The following is a 26,638-nucleotide window of genomic DNA, read 5'->3' on the forward strand; positions in this document are numbered from 1 at the left end:
AGCAATCACAGTTTCTTTCCCTAAACAGGATCAATAGTGCAGTATCTTAGCTATCATATATATATATATATATATATATATATATATATATATATATATGATAGCTATATATATATATTCTCCTTCCTTCTTTTCTCTTTTTGCTCATCCCAGTTGTTCTTTCCTTTTGAGTGGTTCTATTACTTTCACAATATGTTATACCTTTTTTGATCTTATTTAATCTTTCAGTCTCTTACACGAGGAAGACAATCTTATATTTACACATACGAGACTGATTTATTTCACTTATGAATGTGGTCTCCACTTGCATCCATTTACCTATAAAAGCCTCTGGTTTATCCTTTTTTATAATGCGTAGCACTCTATTGTATAAAGATAACACATTTTTTAATCCATTCCTTAGTTGATGGGCATTTGGTTTGTTTCTAAGATATGGCTATTACAAATTGTGCTGCTATAAACATGGGTACACCATGTATCACTATGGTATAATGTTTTTAATTCTTCTGGGAAAATACCCAGAGGGGGAATAGCTAGGTCGAGTGGGGCCTCTAATTCTAGTGTTTTGAGGAATCTTCACACTGATTCCCACAGTGGTTGCAGCAGTCTACACTTGCACCAACAGTGGAAAAGGGTTCCTTTTCCCCCACAGCCCTGCCAGCTTTTGTTGGTTGATTTCTTGATGACAGCCTTTTTTTTTTCTGGAGTGAGGTAGAATCTTTGTGTTGTTTTAATTTGCATTTCTTAAATGACCAATGGCATTGAACATTTTTTTCATATATTTATTTGAAAATTGTATTTCTTCATCTGAGATGCAGATGCCCATTTTTGGATTGGGTCTTTAAATTTGGGGGGCCTGTAATTATTTATATGTTCTAAATATAAATCCTTTGTCCAAGGGACAATTGACTAACATTTTTTTCCAAATTCATGAATTTTTCTTTTTTGCTTTGTTGATAATTTCTTTCTTACATGCAAAAACATTTTAATAAGAAATCCCAGGTGTTCATTCTGTGAAGTGTTTCCTGTACAGTTTCGTTTTTATTCATGAACTATCTGCCTACTTCTGTGTCTTCAAGATTTCTACCTAATTTGTTTTCCAGCAGATTTAGTGTTTTAGTTCTAATATCAAGATCTTTGATCCATTTTGACTTTAGTACATGTTGATCAAATTTGTGCCCACATGCTAGTATGCACAAAGACTTTCCATTCACCCCTGTCAAATATTCTCTTAGATATGGGTCTGTTTTAGTGTTTGATGTATGGAAAGCCAGTTTTTCCAGCATCATCTATTAAAGAGTTTGTCTTTCTTTCAGGCCCCTTTCTCAAAGATAGGATGACTGAGTGTGTTTGTAGTTGTGGCTGTACTAATCTGTTCCACTGATCATCAAGACTGTGTGCATGCGTGCATGTGTGGGTGTGTCTGTCTGTGTGTGTGTGTGTGTGTGTGTGTGTGTGTGTGTGTGTACCAGTACTGTGCTGATTTTATCACAGTAGCTTTGAAGTACACTTTCAAGTCAAGGATTGTGTGGCTTCCTACCTTGCTTTTTTCTTTTTTTGCACAGGGTTGCCTTTGTTATTCTAGGTCTCTTCCGGTTCCAAATGAATTTTAGGAGTAACTTCTCTATAGATCTCTTAAGTATGCTAATGATATTTTGATAAGAATTGCATTAAATCTTAACAGCAATTTTGTGAGTATGGCCATTTTCACAATGCTTAGTCTTCCTGTCTGGGAACAAATGATGAGTTTCCATTTTCTAAAATCATCTTTGATTTTTTTTCAGAGTACTGTAATTTTTAATGTATTAATTGTTTACTTCGTTAGAGTGATACCTAAGCATTTCTCTCTTTTGGGGTACTACTGTGAAGGATGTGATTTCTCCTATTTCTCAGTATGTTTGTTTGTGTACAGGAATGCTGTTGATGTTTAAGTGTTGACTTTGTGTCCAGCTATATTACTGAATTTGGTTATTAGATGTAGAAATCTTTCAGTGGAGTTTTTGGGGTGTTCTATGCAGAATATCATGTCATCTGAAAATAATGATAATCTAACTTCTTCCTTTCCTATCCTTATTCCTTTTATTTTTCTCTGTTGTCTAATTGTTCTGGCTAATATTTGCAGAACTGTACTCAATAGAAGTGTTGGTAATTGACATCCTTGTTTTGTTTCTGATTTTAGGTTGTCATCTTTCAGTTTTGGTCCATTTAGTAAGATGTTGACTGTTGGTTTATCATATATGCGTTTTTCAGATTAAGGTAAAGATTATCTATTCCAATTTGCTGTAGGATTTTTGTCATGAATGAGTGACAGAATTTCAAAAGCTTTGTTGCATCTATTGAGATGATCATGTAATTCTTGTCTTTGGCTCTGTTGGTACATGGTGTATTACATCTATTGAATGGCATATGTTGAACCATCCCTGCATTCCTAGAAAGAATATTCTGCTTTTTTGTGGGTTCCTATTGCATGAAGTATTGTTTTTCATCCTTTGACTTTAAAGCTGTGAATTTCCTTTGACTTTCTTGTTTATAGCATATTGCTGGATTTTGTTTCTTGATCCATTCTGCCAGCCTGTTTCTTTTAATTGGTGAACTGAGGTCATTCACATTAATGGTTGTAACTGATACAGATTGGCTTATTTATGTCATGTTATCATTCAGCTGTTGGTTCTTTACTTTTCCCCTCTGTGTAATTGTTGCCCTTGCTTGGTGGTTTCTTTTTGTTGCTGTTTGTAGTCATATTTATTTCTGTATACAATTTTTTTCAGTACTGTTTTTAGGGTTGGTTTGGTGGTCATGAAGTTCTCTAGTTGTTATTTGTGTGGAAGTATCTTATTTTTCCAAAAATTGCAAAAGGTAGTTTTGCAAGGTACATCAGCCTGGATCGAAAGTTGTTTTCTTTTAGGACTTGAAATACTTCACTCCAAGCTCTTCTTGACTTGATTGTTTGCTTTGAGAAGTCTACTGTGATTCTTAGAAGCTTTCCTAAATAGCTACCTGTTTATTTTCCCTGATAGTTTTTAATATTATGTTCTTGTGCTGCATTTCTGGGATCTTACTTATTATATGTGTCAATGTGTTTTGGTTACGAGTAATTGTTGTTTGTATGCCTCACTTATCTGCATGCCAGTTTATTTTCCCATACATGGGAAATTTTCTGCTATTACTTCTCTAAAGAGTCCTTTTTCATCATCTGTGTTGAGTTCTTTTTTATTTACATCTATCAACTTATATTATTTTTCTTTGCACCATCTTGCAACTGTTGAATTGTTATTTCCTGGTTCCTTGTTATTTTTAAAAAAATCTTTCCTTTTCTGGTAACTGCAATCTTCAAGGTCTGAAAGTCTATCTTCACATTCATTCAAGTGGTTTTGCCAGCTTTAGATGAAATTTTTGATTTCCTGAATATTACATTGAATCTGTTTTATGTATTCTAGTTCTTATATTGTTCATTCAAGGTTTCCATCATTTTTCAATGCTCTTCTTTTTTTTAATCTATGTCTTTTTTAGATATGCTCAGCATTTCTTTCATTATGTTTGTCACTTCTTGTTTTACTTGGGAGATTATTTGTAATCCAATTTCCTTCACAGATTTATGAAGTTCTTTCTTTATTTCACTTGCTACTATTTCAGAAATTTCAGGGGTGTGACTTTCACTTTATTCTTTGTTCATGTCTCCTAGATTTGTTTGGGATAGGCTGGAGATTTGACATGGCATTTTGCTCCTTCATTTTGTCATTTTCTTGTATTCCTCTGGAGCCCTCAAGTGCCAAGTCCCAGTTGCTTCCTGTGTTGAATTTGGCTGACCATCCAGGAGAGGGTCTCCCCAGTTGGGTAGGCTTTGCTGGACAGGCCTTTCCCAGACTTGGGTGGCTCTCTAATACTGTTTGGATGACTGAGGTTTCTGGGTATGCCTTTCTTGGGACCCACACAGCACACCGAGGCTCCCTAGCTGGCTGGCACTGCTGGTTGTTTTCCTCACCGCACACCAATTATCATATTTATAAGTGTATATAATCTAAATATGTTGTTTATGTATATGTATATAATCTAAATAAGTTCAAAATGTCAGGTTGTATCCTTTGAGCACTGTGAGGCATAGGAAGAAATGCTTACAAATACAGTGTGATGATCGGTGACAGCTTGCTGATTGTGGTATGGATCTCGGGAGGAAGAGTTAACATATTAGAATAGAAACTATACAAGAGTGTCCATTTTATTAGCTCTGTCTGATCAGAGAAGGAGAAAAGTAGCAAGTGAGTTTGCAGGACTCCTAAGTTCAAGGTGGGAATCTTTATACCTGGGGTTGCAGAGGGAGCAAGACGCAGAGCGAGAGGGCGCTCCTGGGTGGAGTGCTCCTCTGCCGGAGTTGGTCATAACAGTTTCCTCTCTATACAGTTTTGACCTTGAAAAGCTGTGCCGCTTTATTATGTCTGTGAAGAAGAACTACCGGCGAGTGCCGTACCACAACTGGAAGCATGCAGTCACGGTGGCACACTGCATGTACGCCATCCTGAAGAACAACCACAGCCTGTTCACTGAGCTTGAGGTGGGTGTGCAAGCCTGCCCCCTGGGTTGTGCAAGCTCAGTAGAGCAAATGTACAACATGGACTCGTGACATGTTATTCCAGGACAAATTTGGAGTTAGTAAATTAGTAGATATACATTTAAAAAAAAATCAGTACCCAAACATTTAGCATAGTCTGTGTTTCAAGAAATGTAAATACAGAAACTTGAACTTCACCAAAGTATCTCTGAAGGAAATACTATTTTTTAAATATTTGTTGCTAATTAAAGAATAAATATTCTAGGAAGTTATAAGCAGTAAGTTTGTCTTGTTGCTCATGTGCTCTATATAGCGGAGAAATATCCTGCTGATTTGAGAATCCGGGATATTAAATACAATTAAGACATAAATGCTTTGTTGTCTCCTGTAGCATAAAGATACAGGTTTGTGGTATTTTAACTGTTTACCTTACATAGCAGAGGTGATTGTACTGTATATGCAAAGTTTTGAAAAATCACAGCTTGAAGATCTGGAGTCTCCCTCATCCTTTCAGCCACCACAGCCGAACATCCTTACTTGAAAGCCCAGCCAGATGCTGAGTGATAGGGAAATCTGTGCCCCAAATTGTACTAACCTCATATGTAGATAACCCAAATAAGGATGCCCCTGGGACCCCACTGGTGCTGTGATGCCTACTAGAACACTCCATACCCTTCTCCTTCTTTGATAAAATGAGACAGTACTTCAGGAAGCATTTGGCTGTGCAGAGAGGGGGGCTTTCTCCTCTGAGGTAAATCAATTATACTTTAAACTTGCTCCCAGTACTCTGGAGAGCCATCCTGTCATTTTTATACTGTTTCAGACCAGGTTCACAATCTGAGCAGATATCTTAGAAGTAAAAAGAAAAATACTCAAAAGCATTACTAATTTTGGTTGGTTTGTTGGCTGTTTGGTTGGTTTTAAAATAATATTTAGGTCAGATGCAGTAGCACATGCCTATAAATCCAACTTCAGAAACTGAGGCAGGAGGATCAGAAGTTTGTGGTAAAATCTAGGAAACTTACCAAAACCTTGTCTTAAGATAAAATAAATAGTTGTAGGGATATACCTCAGTGGTAAAGTGCTTTCTAGCATGGATTCAATCATTATTGTTAGTTGAAGAGCAAAATTTAGCCTAGTAAGTATCTTTAGCCTAATAAATATTATCACTTTCACACAAGATCTAGATGAAATATGTTCTTTTTCCATGTAAGTTTGTCTGAACGATTTTCTATTCCATTGAACCCTATTTATAGGTCTTTTGGCATTCTCTCCGTTTAATTACTTTCAAGAAAGTAATTTCATTGTCTCTTTGCCATGAGATAACTAATAATCTTACAAGCTTTATAAATTGTACTTTCAAATACAGTCATGTTGAAATTTTGTTCAAAAAACTAAACATTTAAAAATAAATGAGAATGTGTTAATAACATGCTAAATTTGTAAATCACTTCTGGAGTTACATTTCCTCCCCCAAAACTGAAGTCTTTTTGGCTAAAAACAATCACAAAATGTCAAATGTAAATATTTAAAACATGCTTTATGGAGGATCTTTAATTTCAAAAAGAACTAATAGCAATTATTATTTGATCTTGTTGAAGAAGATTTTTAAAAATAATTATTTAAAAATTATTTTCAGACCTGTAAGTCTGGCATACCTTTTAACAAAGTTATTAAAATTAGGTCAATAAAAACAGAAACAATTGTAAAGATGAAGATAGCAATTTTAATCTCTTGTGCTAGATTTTAAAATCTTGAACGTTGTTACCATATATACCATACTGATGCAACAGCATAAAATATACAATCAATTCAAAATCAAAGTGATCCTAAGACTTAACTGGTTCAGTTAGTTAATACCCATCCCATGTGATTGGTGTCATGATATCACTTCAGGTAAAGTGTGCTGGTAACTGATCAGACTTCCTTTCTGAGTGGGTTGCAGGAGAAATCAATTCTGCCATATCAGGATACAGAAGAAGAAGGGCATGTGGGAAAAAAATTCACGAAGGAGAATTTCTTCTGACTCCCTTGACCACATCCCTAGGGACTGTGTTACACACTTCCTGTCACTCCATCTCCACACCACTCCCCAAGATGGACACTTCCACTTCATTATATCCATCACCTGCTTCTTTGAGAACACACCTCTGTCTCCACCGTGGCACTTCCCTCTGAATCATTCCCATCTGAGCACAGGCATACTGTTACCACTCCATTGGGCTGTTCTCTCAGTCTGCTTCTTCACACAGCGGCCTCCCTGTTTCTCAGTTCTTCGTCACAGTACAGTTTACCTGAGTGGTGTACTGGCTCTCTCTCCAAATCTCCTCTTCCTTTCTTTCTGAATCCAAATCTGATCAGGCTTCTGTCCTCAACATCCCAGAGGATTTTCTGGTCTTTAATACCAGAACCTTGTAAGATGCTCACGTTTTCCTCTCTGTTCAGTGTCTTAACTTCCTTTGCAGCACACTGGGAACTGTTGGCTTTCATGGGAGCACATGGGATGCTCTTGCCTTATCTTGTTTGAGGATTCCTTAGCTGATTCCCTCCCTTTGCTCTGACTTTCTTAGAGTTGAAGTTCTTAAAGGCTCACCATTTAAGTCCTTCTGTCCTCAAACTGGGTTACCTCTCAAATCCTATGACATTACATGCCATTGTTACTTTTCTTCAGCTTAGACAGCCTTCCAAACTTCACTAGTCAACCGTCAACTGAAATCTCCACTGATCACCATTCCACCTGGACTCCTGCCTCCTCTCCTCACACTGCCTGCCACAGCTCTCCTGTGTCAGTGGATGGCAATCCTTGACTATTCACAGTCAGAAACCGTGAGACATGCTTGACTCTTTTCTCCTTGTTTCTCTTTAGAGCCAGACAGTCAAATGTTGACTCTGTCTGGAAAAAGACATTAATCACATTTTAGGAGCTTCCATTGTTATAAACATCCTTGTATGAATTTCTATTAATTTTTGCTCAATTACTGCAAAAGCCTTCTCCCCGGTCTCTGTTTTTGTCCTGCAATTTATTCTTAATAGGCTTGCCAGAATGACCATTTAAAGATACTGGTTAGACTCTGACACCTCTGATGAAATTGTTGTGATCATTTCTTGATCACTACGACTTGTGAAGCCCTTGTAACTACTGCCTGCCCTGGGCATACCCATGGTACCATCTTGCCCTCTCTCATTCTGCTGTCCTGTACCCTGCTTACCATGCCCTTCTCTGATACCGTCTTTCCTCCCTCTCACATCTTGGCCCACATCTAACTTTCCTGAGGGTTCTGTCCTGACCACTTTATTTAGTTGTTGCCCTCTTCCCTCAATCCCCTTTAACTCTCCCTTTATTTTCTATGCCATTTTACGTGCTATATGATTATTCTCCTAGTCCTTGTTTATAGTGGCAATTACATCAGTTGACTTTACCTCACCTAGATTTTTGAATGAAGAACTGAACCTGATCTGCCTCCCTGTGCAGATTTGCTTTATTTATAATTCTTTGGGACATTTGATACCTGCTGCATTTTCTATTTCTAGACTTGAACAGGAAAACTCAAGAATGATTCGACTATAAAGTTTATATGCAGAGACACCTGAAATTTCAAAGATTCTTAAGGTTATAGGAAATAATAGTGGCAGAAATTCCTGTGATTAGAATGTAAGCTGCAAGTTTCTTCATATTTCCTTTGTTTTGAATCTATCTATATTTCTCTTTAAGCGCAAAGGACTGCTAATTGCTTGCCTGTGTCATGACCTGGACCACAGAGGCTTTAGTAACTCCTATCTGCAGAAATTTGACCACCCTTTGGCAGCACTCTACTCCACCTCTACCATGGAGCAGCATCACTTCTCCCAGACAGTGTCCATCCTACAGGTGAGCCACTTGCCTTTGGGTAAACTGTACAATTTTGGTTGGCGGGTTCCTAGGCAATAGCAACCTTTTGTGAGAAAAGTTCATTTTTACAACTTGCTTTGAAAACAGGAGCTGCATTTTACTGCCATATTGTATATTTGTAGTCATAATTAAACAGTTGTGGGGATTAGAGTAAAGAAGTCTTTACAAAATGTTGAATACATACATTTATTGGAACCACATTTGGTTTTTATCATGTTGATGCTTCGTAGTACTCTAAGGCAAAGTTTATGTCTCATATTTTAATTATGTTTTTGTCATATTCTTGAGTCAAAACATGCCAAACTTTAAATCTTAAAATTTGATTGAAGATTTCAAGTGATTAAAGTCCTTTTATCTTGTTTTGTTTTATATTTTATTTCTTTTAAAATATTCGTAGTAGAAGCCAGGGATTTTAGGTCAGCAGCACCAACGTCTGCCTGGCAAGCACAGGGTCGTGGGTTCAATCCCTGGTGTGTGTGTGTGTGTATGTGTGTGTGTGTGTGTATTCATGGTGATTAATCTAGTTGATGACAGGTCTCAGTTCAATATAAAGATAATAATGCTCCCTTCTTTAGAATTTTTTTTCTCAAACTCACCAAACAAGGTGGCTATTATGTCATAAAACTTGAATCCCATCACTAAAAATTTCTAATTATTTCTTATTTCAAAGGAAGAGAAACTTTTGTAGGTCTTTTGATGATATGTCTAAGGAGACACTGACTTGAAAGCTCTTAATCTTTCCGTGTTGCACAGGGGCAGTCTAAGAGTGACTGGGTTTGGACAGACTGCTGAGTAATTGGTAGTACTGCATGCTCAAATCTTCTTAAAACCTAGAAAAACATACTCGTTTAGGTTTCAAGAAAGTAAATGGTCAAATTACTAATGTGCAGGTGCTATTTTGATTGTCTTCTGGATAACAGTGAAAGATATTTTAGATATAGAGCTAATTTAGTCATTTTCAAATGACTAAACATAGGCACATGGTAGCTGAACACTGCACTTGCTCGTGGGCTAGTTCCAACACTTAGAGCCATGTGCATTTATCATCTCCATTCATGTCTTTTCTATGAGATGTATGTTTGGGTAGTATATGCATGCATGTGAGATACACGAATGCATCAGAATTAAAGAAAGTTCAAAGATGTTTTTGTATACATGTATCTAAAGTGTGCTTTGGAAATAGAGGAACGTTTACAACTTTGGGAAAATTTAGTATCTACTTTGATCTCACTCCTTATTTGAAGGCATTTGTACTACTAGAAGGATAAATGCCAGAAATGACATAAAAATACTTAATATTAGTAATTAATTTAGTTAATATCCCATACCCTAAATGAATTCATTTATTTGACTATCATAACATTTCTAGCAGTGTAAACTAAGTGAATTTTAAAAGCTAAAATTAGTAATAATAACATTAGCAATGAAAATGGAGACAGGGAGTCTAGAGACAGCGGGAAGGAAAAGGGTTAAGAGAGAAAGGTAAATGCAAAAGATTTGAGATATATTACATATGTGAATACGAATGTAAACTTCATGCATTACAAATATCATGAATTCAATAAAATTTTAAAAACAAAAAACTATTTTAAATGTAATAGAATTAGTTTGAAGTAGGCCAGAATTGCAAAATATATTGTCACTAGATTGAAAAAAAATAACCATATAAAATAGTTACAACAGAGTCAGGTGAGCATGAAGAGGGTCCAGGAGAAGACCTGTCGTAGTTGTCATCAAGCATGGAAGCTTCAGGATGTTTTGTTTCATTTCTGCAAATTCTCCGCAAATTTGGGGATGTAGATTGCATATGAGGCATTCCTAAAATGACCGGGGCAGAATAATAGGGAATCATAGCAGTAAATTCAGTATGGATAGATTAGCCATTGGCTTCCTCAGAGTTATTGAAGAATCATTCAATTCTATATACTTTGGAATGAGTTCCAGTCGCTGGTGAGATGACAATAAGGACACATTTGTCCTGTTTAAAGAAAGGTAAAGTACCAAAACCAGTACAAGGTAGGAGGCTGGGAGGAAGCTCTGGGCATTGTTGCACCAAGAGCTTAAAGATAATTTGCAAATGGAATTGGTTTAAAACCTCCCATGGGAGCTGTGGCAGGGAGAAGTGCACCAAGGTATAAATGACCTGATCCACATGAGCAAGAGTATTTAGGAAACCCCTCCTTCCTTTTCTGAAAATATTTGTATCCTCAGCTGTTTTGCATTTATGCCAATGATATTTCACTAAGTGTTTGCAGATTCCTCTGAAGTTCTGTTCCGGAACAAACCTGTTTATTAAGCACTTCCTGTTTACCAACCCCTATTTAGGCTCTAGTAGGAAGAAAGAGATGAGCAAAACAAATGCAAGCCTCTGCCCTCTTGTAGCACATAGTCTGGAGTCAGGAAATCCCTGCCAGCCAGGTAGCTCCACCCTTCTGTGGATCTGGCTGATCTCTGTTGTTCATACTCATGCCTGAAAGACTGTCAGACTTGTGCTTCTTAAGCCCAGTTCTCACGCAGACTTCTGTGTCCAGCGACTTGAACTCTGCTTTCAGTATGGCCAATGTTGTGCTCATTACTTTTTCTTTTTTTTTTTTTTTTTTTTTTAATTTTATTTAAAGAGAGAGAGAGAGAAAAAAAAACAAAACAAAAAAGGTACAAGTAATACAAAATTTCAAAAAAAAACAGTAAGAAATCACTAGTCAATAGATTACATATTATCATCTTAGAAACAGTTGTTCAAGTTACAAAATTAAAGCATACAAAGTGGACATTCAAACAGTGAGACTGCAAAGAGTTCTGTTCAATGATCTAACAAAAACTTAGAAATATCGTCATCTGTCTTATACACTTAAATATATGTGCAGTTATATCCTTTAGAGCACTCTTTTTCCCTCTCTTTTTTACAATAACAATTATATATTTTGGGTTTTATTACTCCCATAGTTCTTAATACTTTTTATGAAGAGAATAAAACCAAATGTGACAAAACAAAACAGAGTCAGTCAAAACAAGGATAGACATAATACATGTTGTAAAAGCAGAATACAAAGTGATCAACAATGGTTACCATAATGCCTCTTGCTATCTTAAAAAGAATTGCCTGTATCATCAGGTATAATAAAATTGAACAAAACAATACAGAACACAACCAATAAAACCAAAACATTGGAGACATTACAGGACTTCAAAAGAAAATAATAGTCAAACCATAATTGGCATCACAGTGAATCTTATTGTCTTCAAAGTAGTTGCCTATACTCTCAAACTTGATACTATCAAATAAAACAGAATAGAGTAAAATCAGTCAAAACAAGATGGTGAGAGCAATACAGGGCTTCAAATCAAGTTAATAGGAAATCAAAATGATTACTATAATATATCCTGCTTTTTAAAGTGCTTTTCCTTAATTAAAAAAAATTTTAAAAGGGGAGATTGAGATAAAAGAGGATATAACAACAACAACACATGTCATAACAGAACAATTTAAGCAACATAGTGTTTCACCACAAGATAACCCGACATAACAGTAGTTACCATGGTTTCTCTTTCCTTGAAATATTTGAGTATAACTTCGTATACTATAGCATCAAACATATCAAGACAGTGTAAAACCATTTAAGAGAATGAAAGTATTACAGGGTATTTAGAACCAACTAACAGAAAACGAACAATAGTTTCTATATTATCTCCTTGTCTATAAAAATTTTTGTTTATACTATCACATATAGTGAAATCCACTAAGATACAACATGATAAAACCGATGGAGACAGAAGAACAAAAGCTTGATCAGACTTCAAAACAAGATGATATTAAATCAGCACTAGTTATTTTGATGTCTTGTTTTCTTCAAAATAGCTGTTCATACCATCACAGACAACAAAATCAAACAACCCAGAATAAAACCATTCCAATTAATGAATGAAAACATTAAAGGCTTCAAAGCAATATAATGGGGAATCATGATTACTACATACTTTTATGTATTCTTACCATTTCTTACACTAGGGAAACTATTCGGTATTCATACATGTGAGTTTGATTTATTTTGTTTCTGAGTATGGTCTCAAGCTGCGCCCATTTATTTATAAATATCTACATGTGATCATTCTTTATAGCTGAGTAATACTCCATTGTATAAAAATGCCACAACTTTTTTTATCCATTCCTCAGTTGATGGCCACTTAGGTTGTTTCCAAGATCTGGCTATTACAAGTTGTGCTGCTATAAACATGGGTACACATATATCACTGTGGTATGTGTTAGGTCTGAGAAGAAGGGGGAGAGGAGAGAGAAGAGGGGTTCGAGGAAGAGGTGGAGTGGAGTGAACGGCCGTGAAAGTAGTGGGCAGCGGTGGCTTTATTTCGGGAATGCGGGGAGAGGCCCCCCCGCCGGCCCGGGCGCAGCCTCTCCACTGCACCCGGGGCCGTGGTTATCCCGGGGAGAGGAGACTGGCGCACTGGCTGCTGGAATCTGGCGATCTCTCTTTCTGGCGATCTCTCTTTTTGGCGATCTCTCTCGGACACGTGGCGTGGGGGAATATAAATAGCCTAAGCTTAGGGCAGTGCCCTAAGGCCATTAGAGATGTACAGGTATTTCATTGGCGCACAGGTTCTTAGGGATGGAGGTATAGGGTTACAGTCAAGTCTATAGGGGGTGGGGGGGAGGCAGGACTTTTCTAACTTGGCTGCAGCTTTTCCTGGTTATAGTGTCCGTTCTGGGCCAGCAACTCTTTCAGTATGATGCTTTCAGTTCTTGGAATATGACCAGAAGTGGAATAGCTAGAACAAATGGGACTTCCAATCCCAGCTTTTTGAGAAATCTCCAGACTGACCTCCACAATGGTCGCACCAGTCTGCACTCCCACCAACAGTGCAGGAGAGTTCCTTTTTCCCCACAGCCTCTCCAGCATTATGTTTTCCTGAATACTTTTCTCATTTATATCTCCTGTGGTGGCAACTCGTCACCCAACCCTAAAGGCTGGTAATCTTTAAGTCATTGTTTCCCCCTCCTTTAGTTCCCTCCCTCTGGCCCACTGTCAAGTCCTGCTGCCTTTGTGTCTTGTCAGAAGACACCTCTAGACAATTAATGAGGTATTTATGGATAACAGTAAAATATACAACTTTTAGTCATTAAAATGAGACAGCGATATATAATTAAATAATGTGAATAACTTCTATAAGCTCTGTTTGGCCACAAAAGACTTTTTCTATTGCTGTCTTGATCTCTGTAGATACTCTGTATCTCCACTATTTTCTGGATGGTTGTGGGTCTGGGGGTATCCACCTTCAGTCAGGTAAATGTTAGCTAGGCATCATGGTGCAAACTTGTGATGGCAGCTGATCTGGGAGACTGATAGAGGAGCACTGGAAGTTTGAGGCATTCTTTGAAAATACGGAGGCTTTATATAAAAATAAAATTTAAACAAATAGGCTGATGTAGCTCAGTGATAGAGCACTTGCCTGCCATGTGCAAGGCCCTTGGATTTAATATCCACTATTGCCAGCAAAAGATATAAAAAATACGTAATGCATTACTTGTATGGCTGGGTGTAGTGGTGTATGCCTCTAATCCCTGCACTCAGGAGGGTGAGGCAGTAAGATCACCATCAAATGGATGCCATCTGGGCTAAATAATGAGTTCAAGGCCAGCTTGGACTACAGAGTGAGAGTCTATCTCAAAACAACAACAACAACAACAACAAAATACTTTTCATAATAGTGATAGTTTCCAATCAAGCATTGTCACATGTATGTGTCTTGGTGGCTTTGAATCACAGCTTTGCCAATTTAAGTGCCAACTTCTATCATGACTGCCACTGTCACATAGTTGGCACAAGCAGGAAAATGCCACTGACAAAACAGGATGCAAGGTGGTAATGTGTGATAAAATACATCTTCAGCCTTCACCTAACACACATGCTTGATTCATGCAGAATAGAAGGAGTACAGGCATATCTAGGCTTGATCACAGTGAAATGGATGCAGTAGACTTTTGTTGTTGTTGTTTTTAGGGAAGCATGAAGGTTGAGTCCTGACTAAATTACGGGAAAGTATAAGAGAAACTTCAAAAAAGATAAACCTGCTTTCTTATCTTTTGCTGAACTTTATGTCAGCTCTTTGAGCTGGAAGTCAGGAATATTATCTTGGAGATCGAGGCCCACTACTGTGCACAGTCAGGGTGGACATTCAGGAGAGAGCAGCTTCCACTGGGCATCAGTCATGAATGCTGAGCTGGCCCGCCTTCACTGCAGCCTCCTGAGTGGCATCACGCACCTTCCCCTTCCTGCAACCCCATTCTAGCCATCATTGTGTCTGCCTGTTCCTGCTGCCTTTTCCCCTCATCTGCCAATATTTCCACACATTTGGTGTCTCAAATTCATCCTCCAAATCCATGTCTGAAAGTGTTACTGTCTTGTTTAAAAGCCCTCATTGGTTCTCCATGCATTGGGAGTAGATTCCTACTTTTGTAATTGATAGCAAGATATTAATAACGAGTTCCTGTCTGTTGGAGGGACACAGTTCCTACTATACTTCTGGCAATCCAAACCCTTTTTAACCCCCCTCCTGTACCCAGCTTCTTCTTATCTTTTAGGCTTAACTTGAGCATTGCTTCCTCTGGTACAATTACTTAATGGTAAAAATTGCCACATAGCTGGGACACAGCATTGTGCCTTTTTTCCATAGCTTCTGAGCACCACAAACATTCATACATCTTACTGATTTTTTAACTTGAAATTTTGCGTTTATGAGCTTGGCTTTCTGTCTCCTCAGCAGTGTATAGCCAATGCCTTTTATTCATTTCCATAAACAGAGCCTCACTTCTAGGTTTGTAATTATGGGAATAAATGGGAATGGAAATTAGAAAGTGGGTTAGAAGGGAGTCAGAGTGGGGAGAACAGTGTGGCAGCACAGAAAGCACACGACATGTTTAGCAGCAGGTGAGTAGACTGTTTCCTTAGGGAAGCTGCTTACTTGACTGTGGAAGGCGTGTGGGATTCCTCCAAGCAAGGAGATTATTTTGTGTAGGCAGTGACATACAGGAAAGTAGAAAACTTTCTTAGCTAAAACATGTTTTTTAGAGATTGTAATAGAACAGTTATTGTTAAAAGATTAAATAATTTTAGTCTGTATCATAATGAAATATTAATCGTCATCCTGAATATTAAAACTCTTATTTTTGTATTTTTGGCTTTTTTGTGAATACCCCTTACTAAGTAATCAGAAGTCAAGTTTTAGAAAATGGACAAATTAGAAATGATTATTCGCATTATTAAAAGTTTATTTTATTGGTCTTAAATTAGCTAATGCTTTTGAAGTATTATCTGGTTTTAGAAAGTCATCTATACTTTCAACATATTAGGATTCCAAAACTTTTTCATTCCTTTAATATAACACTATTTTTTCTTTGAATTGGCTGAGTTTTTCCTAGTGCTCCGCACTAGGTAGAATTTAGAATTGCATGTTCCAATTATAGCAAAATTGTGCTTATGTTCTATATTACAATTACTAATAACCTAAAATGAAAGATACGGAAGCTGGCTTAAATCCTTGCTTTTCTGAAGATGTTTTCTAAACAGAAATTGGTCTTTGGACATCAAAATTGCCAAAGTTTTAGGAATTTATGTTTTGCTCATTCATTTTTTTCCTTCCAACTTTCCCTTAATTCTAATGCATATAGTTTTTGTTATCATCAGCATGATTTAATCAGATATTTAATACTTATTGTGAACTAGAAACCTAGATATTTTGTACATTTTAATATTTTTTTATTTTTATAGTATCCCTACAAGGTATTATTTTTATTCATTCCACTTTACATTCATGAATAACATTCATAAAAATATAAGTAACCTGTCCATTTGTCACACAGCAAGTAAGTGGCTGAACAGATAAAAAAAAAACTAGAATCATTTGACTCTAAAACTTTAGCTTTTAATTACGGTATTACATTGCTTCCTAATTTGTGATTTGATGCACCAGATAATTAATGTCTCTAGAAGTATTGTATGTCTATTAAAAGCATTGTTACCATGAATGCTGGATCCAATAGTTATATCACTGACTTCACTCTTGTCACTCCAAAGACTTGTATAATGCAGCCTGTTCCTGTGGCTTTCTAGAGTAGTGATTTTTAAAACCGTCAGGGCAGAATTCTGGGGATCTATACCTGCGCTGGTTGGCCTGAGGGAGAGAAGTCTCCATATGAGATTCCTTCCATCAGAATTTCTTTCACTAAGTTGAGCAATATAGAGTTAGGAGGATTTTTTTTATAATTAATGATAATATTTTTTATTTTCCAGAAAAAAAATCATCAATTTTTTTCTCCTTGCCTTGGTTCTGACCTATTTTAGTCCACACCCTTACAACAGTAATTGTTTTGAAGCACGTACCTCATCCTATCAGCATCTAACCTAAAATTATCGATGGCTTCTTTTTATCCTCTGGACATTATTTTACCAAAATATTTTATGGTAAAACTTTTCCTTTTATTCTTACCTTTTCCCTGTTCAGGTTGTTCAGTTGTATGGGAATTTTTGAGTTTGCACTAGCTAGGATGGTTTCTGTGGTCTCTGTATGCCGTGTGTCCTTAACCAGTGACTACCAGCAAACACCTCCCGTATCGTCCATAGGCCTGGGTTTAATTCAGTAGTATAGTCCGTGCCACCTTATTTTAATTGAGTGCTCATATCCCTTGTGTGTTCCACTGAACCAAACAGTCCTTAGAAAATGAATTTATATTGCTTAGGGCCTTGAATACAGTAAATATCAAACTGTTAACGTCCTTTGATAAATTGGTGCACTATAGGCTAAATATCTGCTAAAAAATGAGAACTTCTACTGTGATTTTTACTTGTGAGAGACATAGCTGAGGCAAGAAGGGTTTCCCAAATGCTCCAGCATGACTAAAACATTTAAAACACGTAGGATTTCCCTGGCTGAGGGCTGGGAGTGGCCTTAAATATCTTGCATTCAAGTGAGTCACTAGTTAAGCTCTCAGCATCAGAGCCAATTTCGGCATTCTTTATACCCATTACCTTCTCTCAGACCTGAGATACTTAGAACATTTGCAGCCATTCTAGTCATACTGAATATAAAAGTTTGCTGTTTCATTTTTAATTTCCATGCAATGGGATTAGTTAGCTTGAATTAACATTAAATGTGTGACCTAGGATTAATAATACATTTATCAGTTGGTGTATAAAATATTATAGCATTTAAAAGGTTTATTGTATATCAACTAATGTGAAACTGTCAGTTTAAAAAAATATTTATAAGAGGTTTATCTGTCTGATATGTTTGGTTTCTTTTATCTCCCTTCCTTGCTTTTATTTTTTGAAGCAAAATGTCACTAGAAGTATTGTATGTCTATTAACAGCATTGTTACCATTAATGCTTGATCCAATAGCTGCATCATTGACTTCACTCTTGTCAATTCAAAGGCTCTTAAAGACAGGAGGGAATTATTATTTATTTGTTTCCTTTACTTTTGCAAAACATTGAAGGAGGCAGTAAAAGATTTCTGATAACAACTTCATTATAAAGACCTTTAATAAACGTGTTCACGTAGTTTTCTTTACTACTGAAGACGAACAAAGCACCAGACGCTGTGGTACATGCCTGCTGGGATTCCAGCTTCTCTAAAGGTTGAGGCAGATGGTTCACAAATTCAAGGCCAACTTAGCTCAAAATAAAAACTGTGGAAAGGACTGGAGTTCAGTTCCCAGTAACAAAAAGAAGGAAGGAAGGAAGAGAGGGAGAGAAGAAAGAAAAAAGGGAGGAAAGGAAGGAAATAACTTTATAAAATGAAATTAAAATCATGAGTTTCAAAGTATTCGGTAAGCTGTGGGACATCCCACATGTATGCTTTACATTGTTAGGAAAATGACCAACTAGAACTGCATCCATTTGCTGTGTTTATTGTAAGATACTTTTCAACATCCGAAAGAGTTTCAGATTAAATAGATTCGGATGGCAACCAAAATGCACATGTGTATCTGTATTTCAAAGGTGAAACAGTGGCTTTCTTTGCAAGATGTCCAGTAATGAAGTCATTAAAAATAATTGATGGACCTCAAAATTGAGTATATCTTTTAATAGAACTGTGGGGGACTGGTGGCGGCTGAAAAGATAAGAAGTATGAAATATAAATGACCTTTATTTTGAGAATGTGGGGAGAGACAACCCCAATCTCCTGGGGCACGGCATCTCCCTTGGGGTCGGCGATCTCTCTGTGGAACACGTGGAGTGGAGGCATATAAGTAGCCTAGGTTTGGGGTGGAACCTAAGGGGCATTAGTGATGCACAGGTAGCCCATTGGTATTCTTTTGGCACCACAGGTAAATTCCTAGGGGTGGGGGAGATGGAGCTCCTTGGTTCTGCCTGAGGCTTTACTGGCTACAGTATCCTGTCTGGGCCAAAACCCTTTCATCTTTATTATGTCACTTTTTAAATTTGAACAAAAGCTTCTACCAAAAAGAAAAACTCTTAAAATTCTCAGAAGAAATTACTGTAAAAATTTTTGTTTTGTTTTGTTTTTTAAACCAGGCATGGGGGTGAGCACCTATAATTCCAGCTACTCAGAAGGCTGAGTTCAAAGGTTCACAAGTTTGAGTAAGACCCTTTCTCAAACAAGTTATTATTTTTTTTTTTATAAAGGCTGGAGTTGTTGCTTATTGTAAAAGTCAGGACTAAATCCTAGGTACTGCAAAAAGAAAAAAAATTAGATAAAATAGATGGAACAATTTAGAGATAATAGAATATAAATTACCAATATTTACCAATACTTTGTTCTTTATGAAGGTGATATTCTGTCATTTACAGCTCTCCAAGAGAATAGAAACAAGTGGCCCTAAAGTTGTTACACCTATAATGATTAGTGTATATGGAAATGTATGGTTTTATGTATGTAAATATGCTGTTACTTATAAAAAGCTTTTTAAGTTGTCTGAATGAACATGTTGAGGTTGTGACACATTATTCTATATGAAAAATAAAAGTAAATTGTGGTTTGTCATACAATCTGAAGTTGTCAGGGGGCAGGTGAATTTATAATATACAAAATACTAAAGCTTTTAATTATCTTCAAAGACAAAGTCTCTATATATTTTATATTTTTCTACCTTGGAGGTATAACAGATATTTAAAGAACTAGATGTGTTTAAGTCACTGGAGTATTGTAGTAGCAAATGTTCTTCCCTTTGTTAAAATAGTTTTAGTGCGAGATTTATTGTTGTAGTTTAAAAGATAAACCAAAATATAATTTCTAATACAATCATTTAAGCTGAATCATTTACAATCAGTGGCATTTCTGACCATATTGCAACAAATAACTGAAAATGGCATGAGACTAGAGCTTGAAGCTTGCTACTGGTGGCTCTCTCTATGTTTTTCCATAGTTGGAAGGGCACAACATCTTCTCCTCCCTGAGCTCCAGTGAGTATGAGCAGGTGCTGGAGATCATCCGAAAAGCCATCATCGCTACGGATCTTGCTTTATACTTTGGAAACAGGAAACAGTTGGAAGAGATGCACCAGGCCGGATCACTAAACCTTCATAATCAGTCACATAGGTAAAATAGTTTTACAAATTTTAGAAGCCCAGTCATTTGTTATATGAAGTGAATTGATATTTTAAAAATAAATGTAATTTGGCATGAATTTATATTTGATAAAAGAAATGTAAAAATAATCCTTTTCTGTTCTATGTACATTTTGTTTATATTTATCTTGGTCATTTCATTTTTTAGCAAAATTTCTGAGAGTGCACTGTACAGATAATTAAAATGCTAATCAGAATGTAAAGTAGTCTCATAGACATAGGTACCTTTACACTAAGAGGTCCTCCTCTGATTTTGTCACAGCCTGGGATTTGGCTGTCAGCCTCAGACCCCTAAGTTAATGAAAGTGAATTCACTTTTCAGAATCCATATCATATGCTCCAAGCTAATGTGGTTGATTTATAAAACTGAAATTCCATTTTGTTGATGTACGGAAATTATATTACATCACAAAGATCAGAATATTGGCCCTTTTTATGGTCACAGTCACTTAGGAAGCCAAGTAGCAAAAGTTTCTCAAGAGCATTGAGTTACAAACGGAGAATTGGGTTAATTAAATGTTCTAATGGCATCAGGCTAAATTAGTCTGATGCCTTTTTTCCTATCACTGAGTGTCTTGCCTAGTGAATTCAGAACTATGCCAAGTGTGTCCATGATGACCCTGCTCTCCGTTTTTGATCCTGGATCCCATCTTTGGATGATCCCCCTCTCCTTGACAGTTCTTAGGTGGTTACCAGCATCATTCAATGCTGCGACTCTCATGTAACTTTTCCATATCTGTCCAGTGCATAGTAAATGATGCTGTCCTTGTCTTTAGATCTCTGAACATTCATTTATTGTGCTAGTCTACTCGGTGTGTGCTTTACATCTTTTCTGTGATCCATTAAATACTAAACCTCTAGAGGACAGTATGTTTTCACATTCTTAGAAGAAAATTTCTTACATTATTTTTACAAGTGGCTACTGATTATCTAATAAAGTGTCTCTCATCAAGTGTAAATATAGTTTGTATAATGATAGTGACATCTTTGATTACAGAACAGTTATTTGTGATTGAGTTTACCTTCAAAAATATACATGTCCAGATATATGGAGTCTGAAACTCACACAATATTGGAAACTGTCTTTAAGAAAATCAATGCAAGACCTCTTATTGTCACATACAGAAAGTCCTCTCCTAAGACAAATAAAGGGTTGGAGATGGGTGAAGGTCTACAAAGGTCCATTAGGGTGTTCTAGCATGTTTTCATTTGCCTGAAACTAGGAGAGAATATGGATTGTCTCTAACTTGTGCTAAAATGTTTACAGTTCTCTTTTTTAAATGGCTGTTGTAAGATCAGAGAAGTCCTTCACAAAGTATGCTTTGGCTTCCCCAAACCCATGTGCTTCCTTTATGATTCTTCAATATATTCTTTTTATCTAAATTATTACAACACATGCTTCTGTTTTTATTCTTGAATATGTTCTTTCCAGCTAAACGATTACAACACTTACAATTATAGAATAGAAAATTTAAACATTTAATTGCAAATAATGTTGTTTAAGGTGCTTAATACATATTTGTGTGCTAATTATGCATATCATATATTACATATAGCTAAATAATATTTTATACTTCATAATTTTAAAAGTAATGCTGGTTTAACAACTCAGTGTAGGAAAAATAATAATATTCACTTATTCTTTACTCTAAAACTACCTGCTTATTAGTTGACAATCATATTACGAATTTTCCAAATTTTTAACGATGTGTGGATCACAGCTTATGCAGTTTATATAAACCCATATGTTTTTTCCTCTCTTTCTCATTAAAAACAAAAATATAATTATACCAGATACATTCCTTTTGAAAGACTTGAATAACATTATGTAATATAAAGTGTTACTATATAAAGTTTTACTAAATTTCTTCCATTGATGATCAGCATTTCTAGCCTTTGCTTTATAAGTAGTGCTTCAATACATCTTGCTTGCCAAGTCTTTCCTGCTTCTGTATAAAAAAATAACATGTATTGCTAGAATTTTATGCACATAGTAAATATTTTTAAAAGATTTTAGAAATTCACTATTCTCCCATGGATGAAAAGTATTTTGCATTAATTTTGTAATATTTTGACTACTTACTACTGTGAACATGTATGCATATTTACTTATTCTTTATCATTCCCACTTCTGTATTTATAATATTTGCTTATATTTTGTTGGATTATTTTTTAGTAAATCTTTTTATATTGTCTATTTTCCTTAAGGATATTAAAATTTTCTGCATTACAGATACTTTCTTAAGATTACTTTCAAAAATATTATGCAGATTTTCTTTTCATTATCACACCAGATCCAGAGCCTTCAGACATACTAGACAAGTGCTCTGTCTCTGCACCAATTTTTCTTTTGTGTAGAAAGAAATTGTCATCATTTGTTTTAATTAAACCTCATAGTAATATAAACAAAATTTTCTTTGTGTGTTTTTATAGTTTGAACCTTTATTTAGGTCTTTACTCTTCTAGAGTTATATTTTTATGGGACTATTTCTTCCTGATGTGTTCAATTAGTACCATTTGTAAGGAATCCATTTTCCACTTACTTGAATTCATTGTTTTTATGTATACTTGGATAATTCTTTGGACTCCATAAGAAATTCATTAGTAATTATCTAATCTTTAATTACAAGTATGCTGTTTTCATTACTATATGTTTTACACTTAATATCTAAAAAGTTAGTGAAAATTGTCACTTAGTTAATATATATTAATAATTTTTATATGAAAAAATTCAACCTTACCTAAAAAATAGAAATAATCAAATATATGCTCATTCTACCTAGATTCAAAAATTATTAACATTTTATCATGTGTCTTATTAGTTTTTGACTGGGCAATTTTGAGGTAAATTATCAGATACTGTGATCCTTCATTTTTTTTTTATCACGACTATCTAAAAAGACAGTCTGCTTCAGATATTTCAACCCATAATATTCTCATTGACATTTTAAGCACAGTTATATTACATTTGTTTTTTTAACTTAAAATGAAAATAGAAAGATGGTATGATTTTATAGTCATGAATAAAATTTTGCAGTTTGTTTACAGCTATCCCATAGCTTTTTTGATAAAAATTATATGGATTACATTATGGTTTTTGTCTTTTGTAAATGCAATTTTCCCATTTACAACTGGAACTGGATTCCAGTATAAATAAAAGTATGAATTTTTATATGGTGGTTATATTTTTCCTTATTTAATAAGCTCTGGTATATCATTTTATACATATCAAAATATTTTTCTATTTCATGTTTTATTTCTTCTTTCACCCACTCATTAGTGTCTTCATATCTTCAGACTGCTATAATAAAGTATTACTGCATGAGTGGCTTAGGACGATAGAAATGTGTTCTATCGTTATTCCAGAGCCCAGAGATCTGACATCACATTACCAGCAAACCTGACCCCTTCTGGAGAACCATGATCACATGCTTGTCCTCTCACTATGATTTCTGTATGCTCACATGTAGTTCTTTCTTTGGCTCGCTTTAAACTTACCAAGGACATTGGTCATGAACTAAGGAATTTCTCTTTCCATTACATCATAATGGAAGCATGAATGTCATAGCAAAATATGCTCATATTCAGGAGGCTGAGGCAAAAAAAAAATTTAAATCAAAATGAAGAAGATAGTAAGTTGTTCTTGTACAATAATTCTTGGCCACAGGGTGAAAATCAAGGGTGTTCAAGCATCAGTAGCAAGGGTGGCATCAGCCTGGCATTGGACAGCTTTGAGGCACATGTCTTGGAGAAGCATTTGCTTCTCAACAATCTTTGCACAAGATTGTGGTTTTGGCAGAGTTTTTTGTAAACAGGTTTTTTGTTTGTTTGTTTGTTTGTTTGTTTGTTTTGCAGGCAAGCACACATGAGATCCCTTCCTTTATAACCTTTCTGTTGTATTATTTTTGGATGTGGCTTGAAAAAAAGTGGCTTCATTTTGTTTCAGACACTTTTATGGAAAATTATCCCCACAAATCTTAAGTTAGCCATTGCCTGGGTCCTCCTTTCTTCCTAGGCTCACGCAGCCTTTTAGCCATTCATTCGGAAGCTGAACGCCAGCTATTTTCTTGTGGGTTTGTTGTCAGTCCTCATCTTTTAATCTTCGCTGTTTATGTTTTTGCCTCATCAATGCTTCTTTGTCACTTATCTCTGATGTTTTCTATTATGTTGTTATTGATCATGTCACTTATTAGTATGGATAGTGTGATCCAAACTCAGTTTAATGCTAGCATATGCTATGATTTGAATGTCCCCTCCAAAATTCATATTGATATTTAACTCCCATTATAACAAATTAAGAGATGAGACCTTCCAGATGAGATTTGATCATGAGAATGCTTCCCTTAGAGTGCAGTGAGGCTGTTATTGAGACAGTGGGCTGGTTGTCTTCAGTGTGCGCCTGACAAAAGGATGAGCTTCTGTCTGTCATTTGGGCTTGTTTACCTTTCTTATTGTGTCATTGAACAGCTGGAAAAGAGGATTTACTAGAGACCTAAAGGCAGTCGAGAAGAGAAATATAGAGCATCAAATAGAAAAGACAGAAATCGTCTGTAAGCCAGGATACTTGCTGAAATCATCCTTCTTTCACTTTCGCTAGCTACAACTAAAAGTAAATGTCATTTTTGGAAGCCAGCTCTGGACTGAAGCCAAGGACAGGCAAAATGCAATTTCAGCTGTTTTTGTTAAACCTAGTGATAGTAGCCTTCTTTTGACTGCAAATTACTAGATATGGTCTTGCCTGAGGAACACTTCAGTAAATTACAACACAATGTGTTGCAAGTGTGACATCAAGTTAAGTATCCTTTCACAGGTTAAAATGATAAGCCTGTAAGTTGTGGGCACGTTTTACAATTTTTATGCCCCTTCATTTCATGTTGGAACAGCCTCTCTTGCATGTTAAACTAATCTGTTAGTTTTAGAACAGAAAATTATAACCAGAATAATTATATGATTTATTATATTTCTAAAATCATCAGGAATATACAAATTAAAATGTTTATTCTCTTCTTTCTAGTAAATGTTTGTGCCCCTTCAGAGGAAATTCTGTTGTTCATTTCTTTTAGTCTCTCCCTTAATTTAGTTTAAGTGTACAACAAGGAAAGGCTATACAATATTAAACACTTGGACAATTCTTTGTTAAAGGACACTTTATCCTTAAGTAATTCAGACATAGAACATACAGATTTCTTTATTGCTGCTTCTGTGTCCTCTGAAGAAAACAAGTGTATCTCTATGTCATGTCCTGGACCATGATGCAGATGCCTTTGAAGTTGTCTGTCTGTCACAGCAGCAAATAGTCAGTACCTGCTAAGGCAAATCCAGGGAGTGACCTTAGTGTGTGAGATGTGTTAAGTTCACATGAAAGAGCTTGCATGTGGAGAAACTTAATCTAAAGTGAATGTTTTGATTTGAAGTACTCACGCATCCCCAGATTTCTCTGTGAGTGACTTGAACCCAGAGACTAACATAGGGTCTGTCCCACAGGTACACTGTAATAAAGGAAGATCCCTTTAGAGCATATTTACTTGATTCATTTTCTATGCAGCTGTGACTTTTTTTTTTTCTCTTTAATGATACTTTTAAAAGAAGCAACACAGTCAGAGTTTTGTGGAATTAACAGAAATTTAAAATATATTTTAATGAAATAATTACTGTATCATGTTTATGCTTATATTAAAGAGTTATCATTAATGCCATTGGAAATAGTTTCTAAAAGTACTTTTATGATTTTAGTTCTGTAACAATTCACATGTCTTCAGGGAAACTGATTAAGTGTTAGTGCAGAAGACCACTCTTAACTCATTCAATTTAGTGATTTAAAATGCCTTGAGAATAAGTTTAAAAACAAGATACAGACGTTAAACTGATACCTGAAGGGGAAAAAAATTTACCTAATCTCGGCAAATGCTATATATGTCCTTTTAAATTAAAATTAAATTTGGCTCAGTGGCTGCTTGTAGGGAAGCTATCCCCTTGTATCTCCAGGTGCTTCCTCTTTACTTAGATGCTGTATCCACAGTTTTTTCAACCACTGTAGCATTTGTAAGACTCCCTCACAGTAGAAATCTGGACTTTGGTACATATTAATACACTTTTGATTGTGGTAAGTTATTCAAGAGAAATTTCAAAGAACCAATATAAAATTAGAAACAATCTGTTAATTAAATATTGATTAGGACATAAAGTATCCAAGTGAAAAAAAGAATTCTGGTCTTTAATCAAATATATATATACATATAGATATATATGTATATGTATAAACATTCTAAGATGAGCAGGACTTGATGTTTTATCTCCATTATTTAGTGGCAGTTTTGTGTTGAACTATTCAGATAGCTTAAATTGAGTCCATGAAGACTAATGGCATGAATTTTCTTATTTCAAACTTGGGTTTAAATGCTATTTTTCTATTTCAATGTCATACTGACATCTGAATATATAGATGCAGCTTGATATTTTAAGCAGATGAACTGACACGTGTCAGTTCGTGTGTGAACAGCAACTTTCTGCTGTCCATTGCTGAGGTGTGCCTTGTGCTGTGGGGGCGCTCAGCTCCTGGTGCAGCACAGAAGCCTAGACATGGAGGGGAGAACAGCTGACGTGTT

General features: G+C 35.7%; 1 protein-coding gene across 6 annotated transcripts in view; it reads left to right on the forward strand.

Moving 5' to 3' along the window:
* Pde10a (phosphodiesterase 10A) overlaps nt 1–26,638 on the forward strand; it is a 566,879-nt gene that overhangs the window by 523,076 nt on the left and 17,165 nt on the right. For all 6 annotated transcript variants that reach the window (XM_063233086.1, XM_063233084.1, XM_063233083.1 and 3 more), the window contains 3 exons: nt 4,399–4,549; nt 8,259–8,414; nt 19,832–20,004. In XM_063233086.1, the coding sequence (XP_063089156.1) occupies nt 4,399–4,549; nt 8,259–8,414; nt 19,832–20,004 (480 nt within the window). The remainder of the gene's footprint in view (nt 1–4,398; nt 4,550–8,258; nt 8,415–19,831; nt 20,005–26,638) is intronic.

The sequence above is a fragment of the Cavia porcellus genome, unplaced genomic scaffold, assembly GCF_034190915.1.
Source record: "Cavia porcellus strain 051 isolate PalLab524CR breed Dunkin Hartley unplaced genomic scaffold, mCavPor4.1 scaffold_22, whole genome shotgun sequence".
Classification (NCBI taxonomy): domain Eukaryota; kingdom Metazoa; phylum Chordata; class Mammalia; order Rodentia; family Caviidae; genus Cavia; species Cavia porcellus.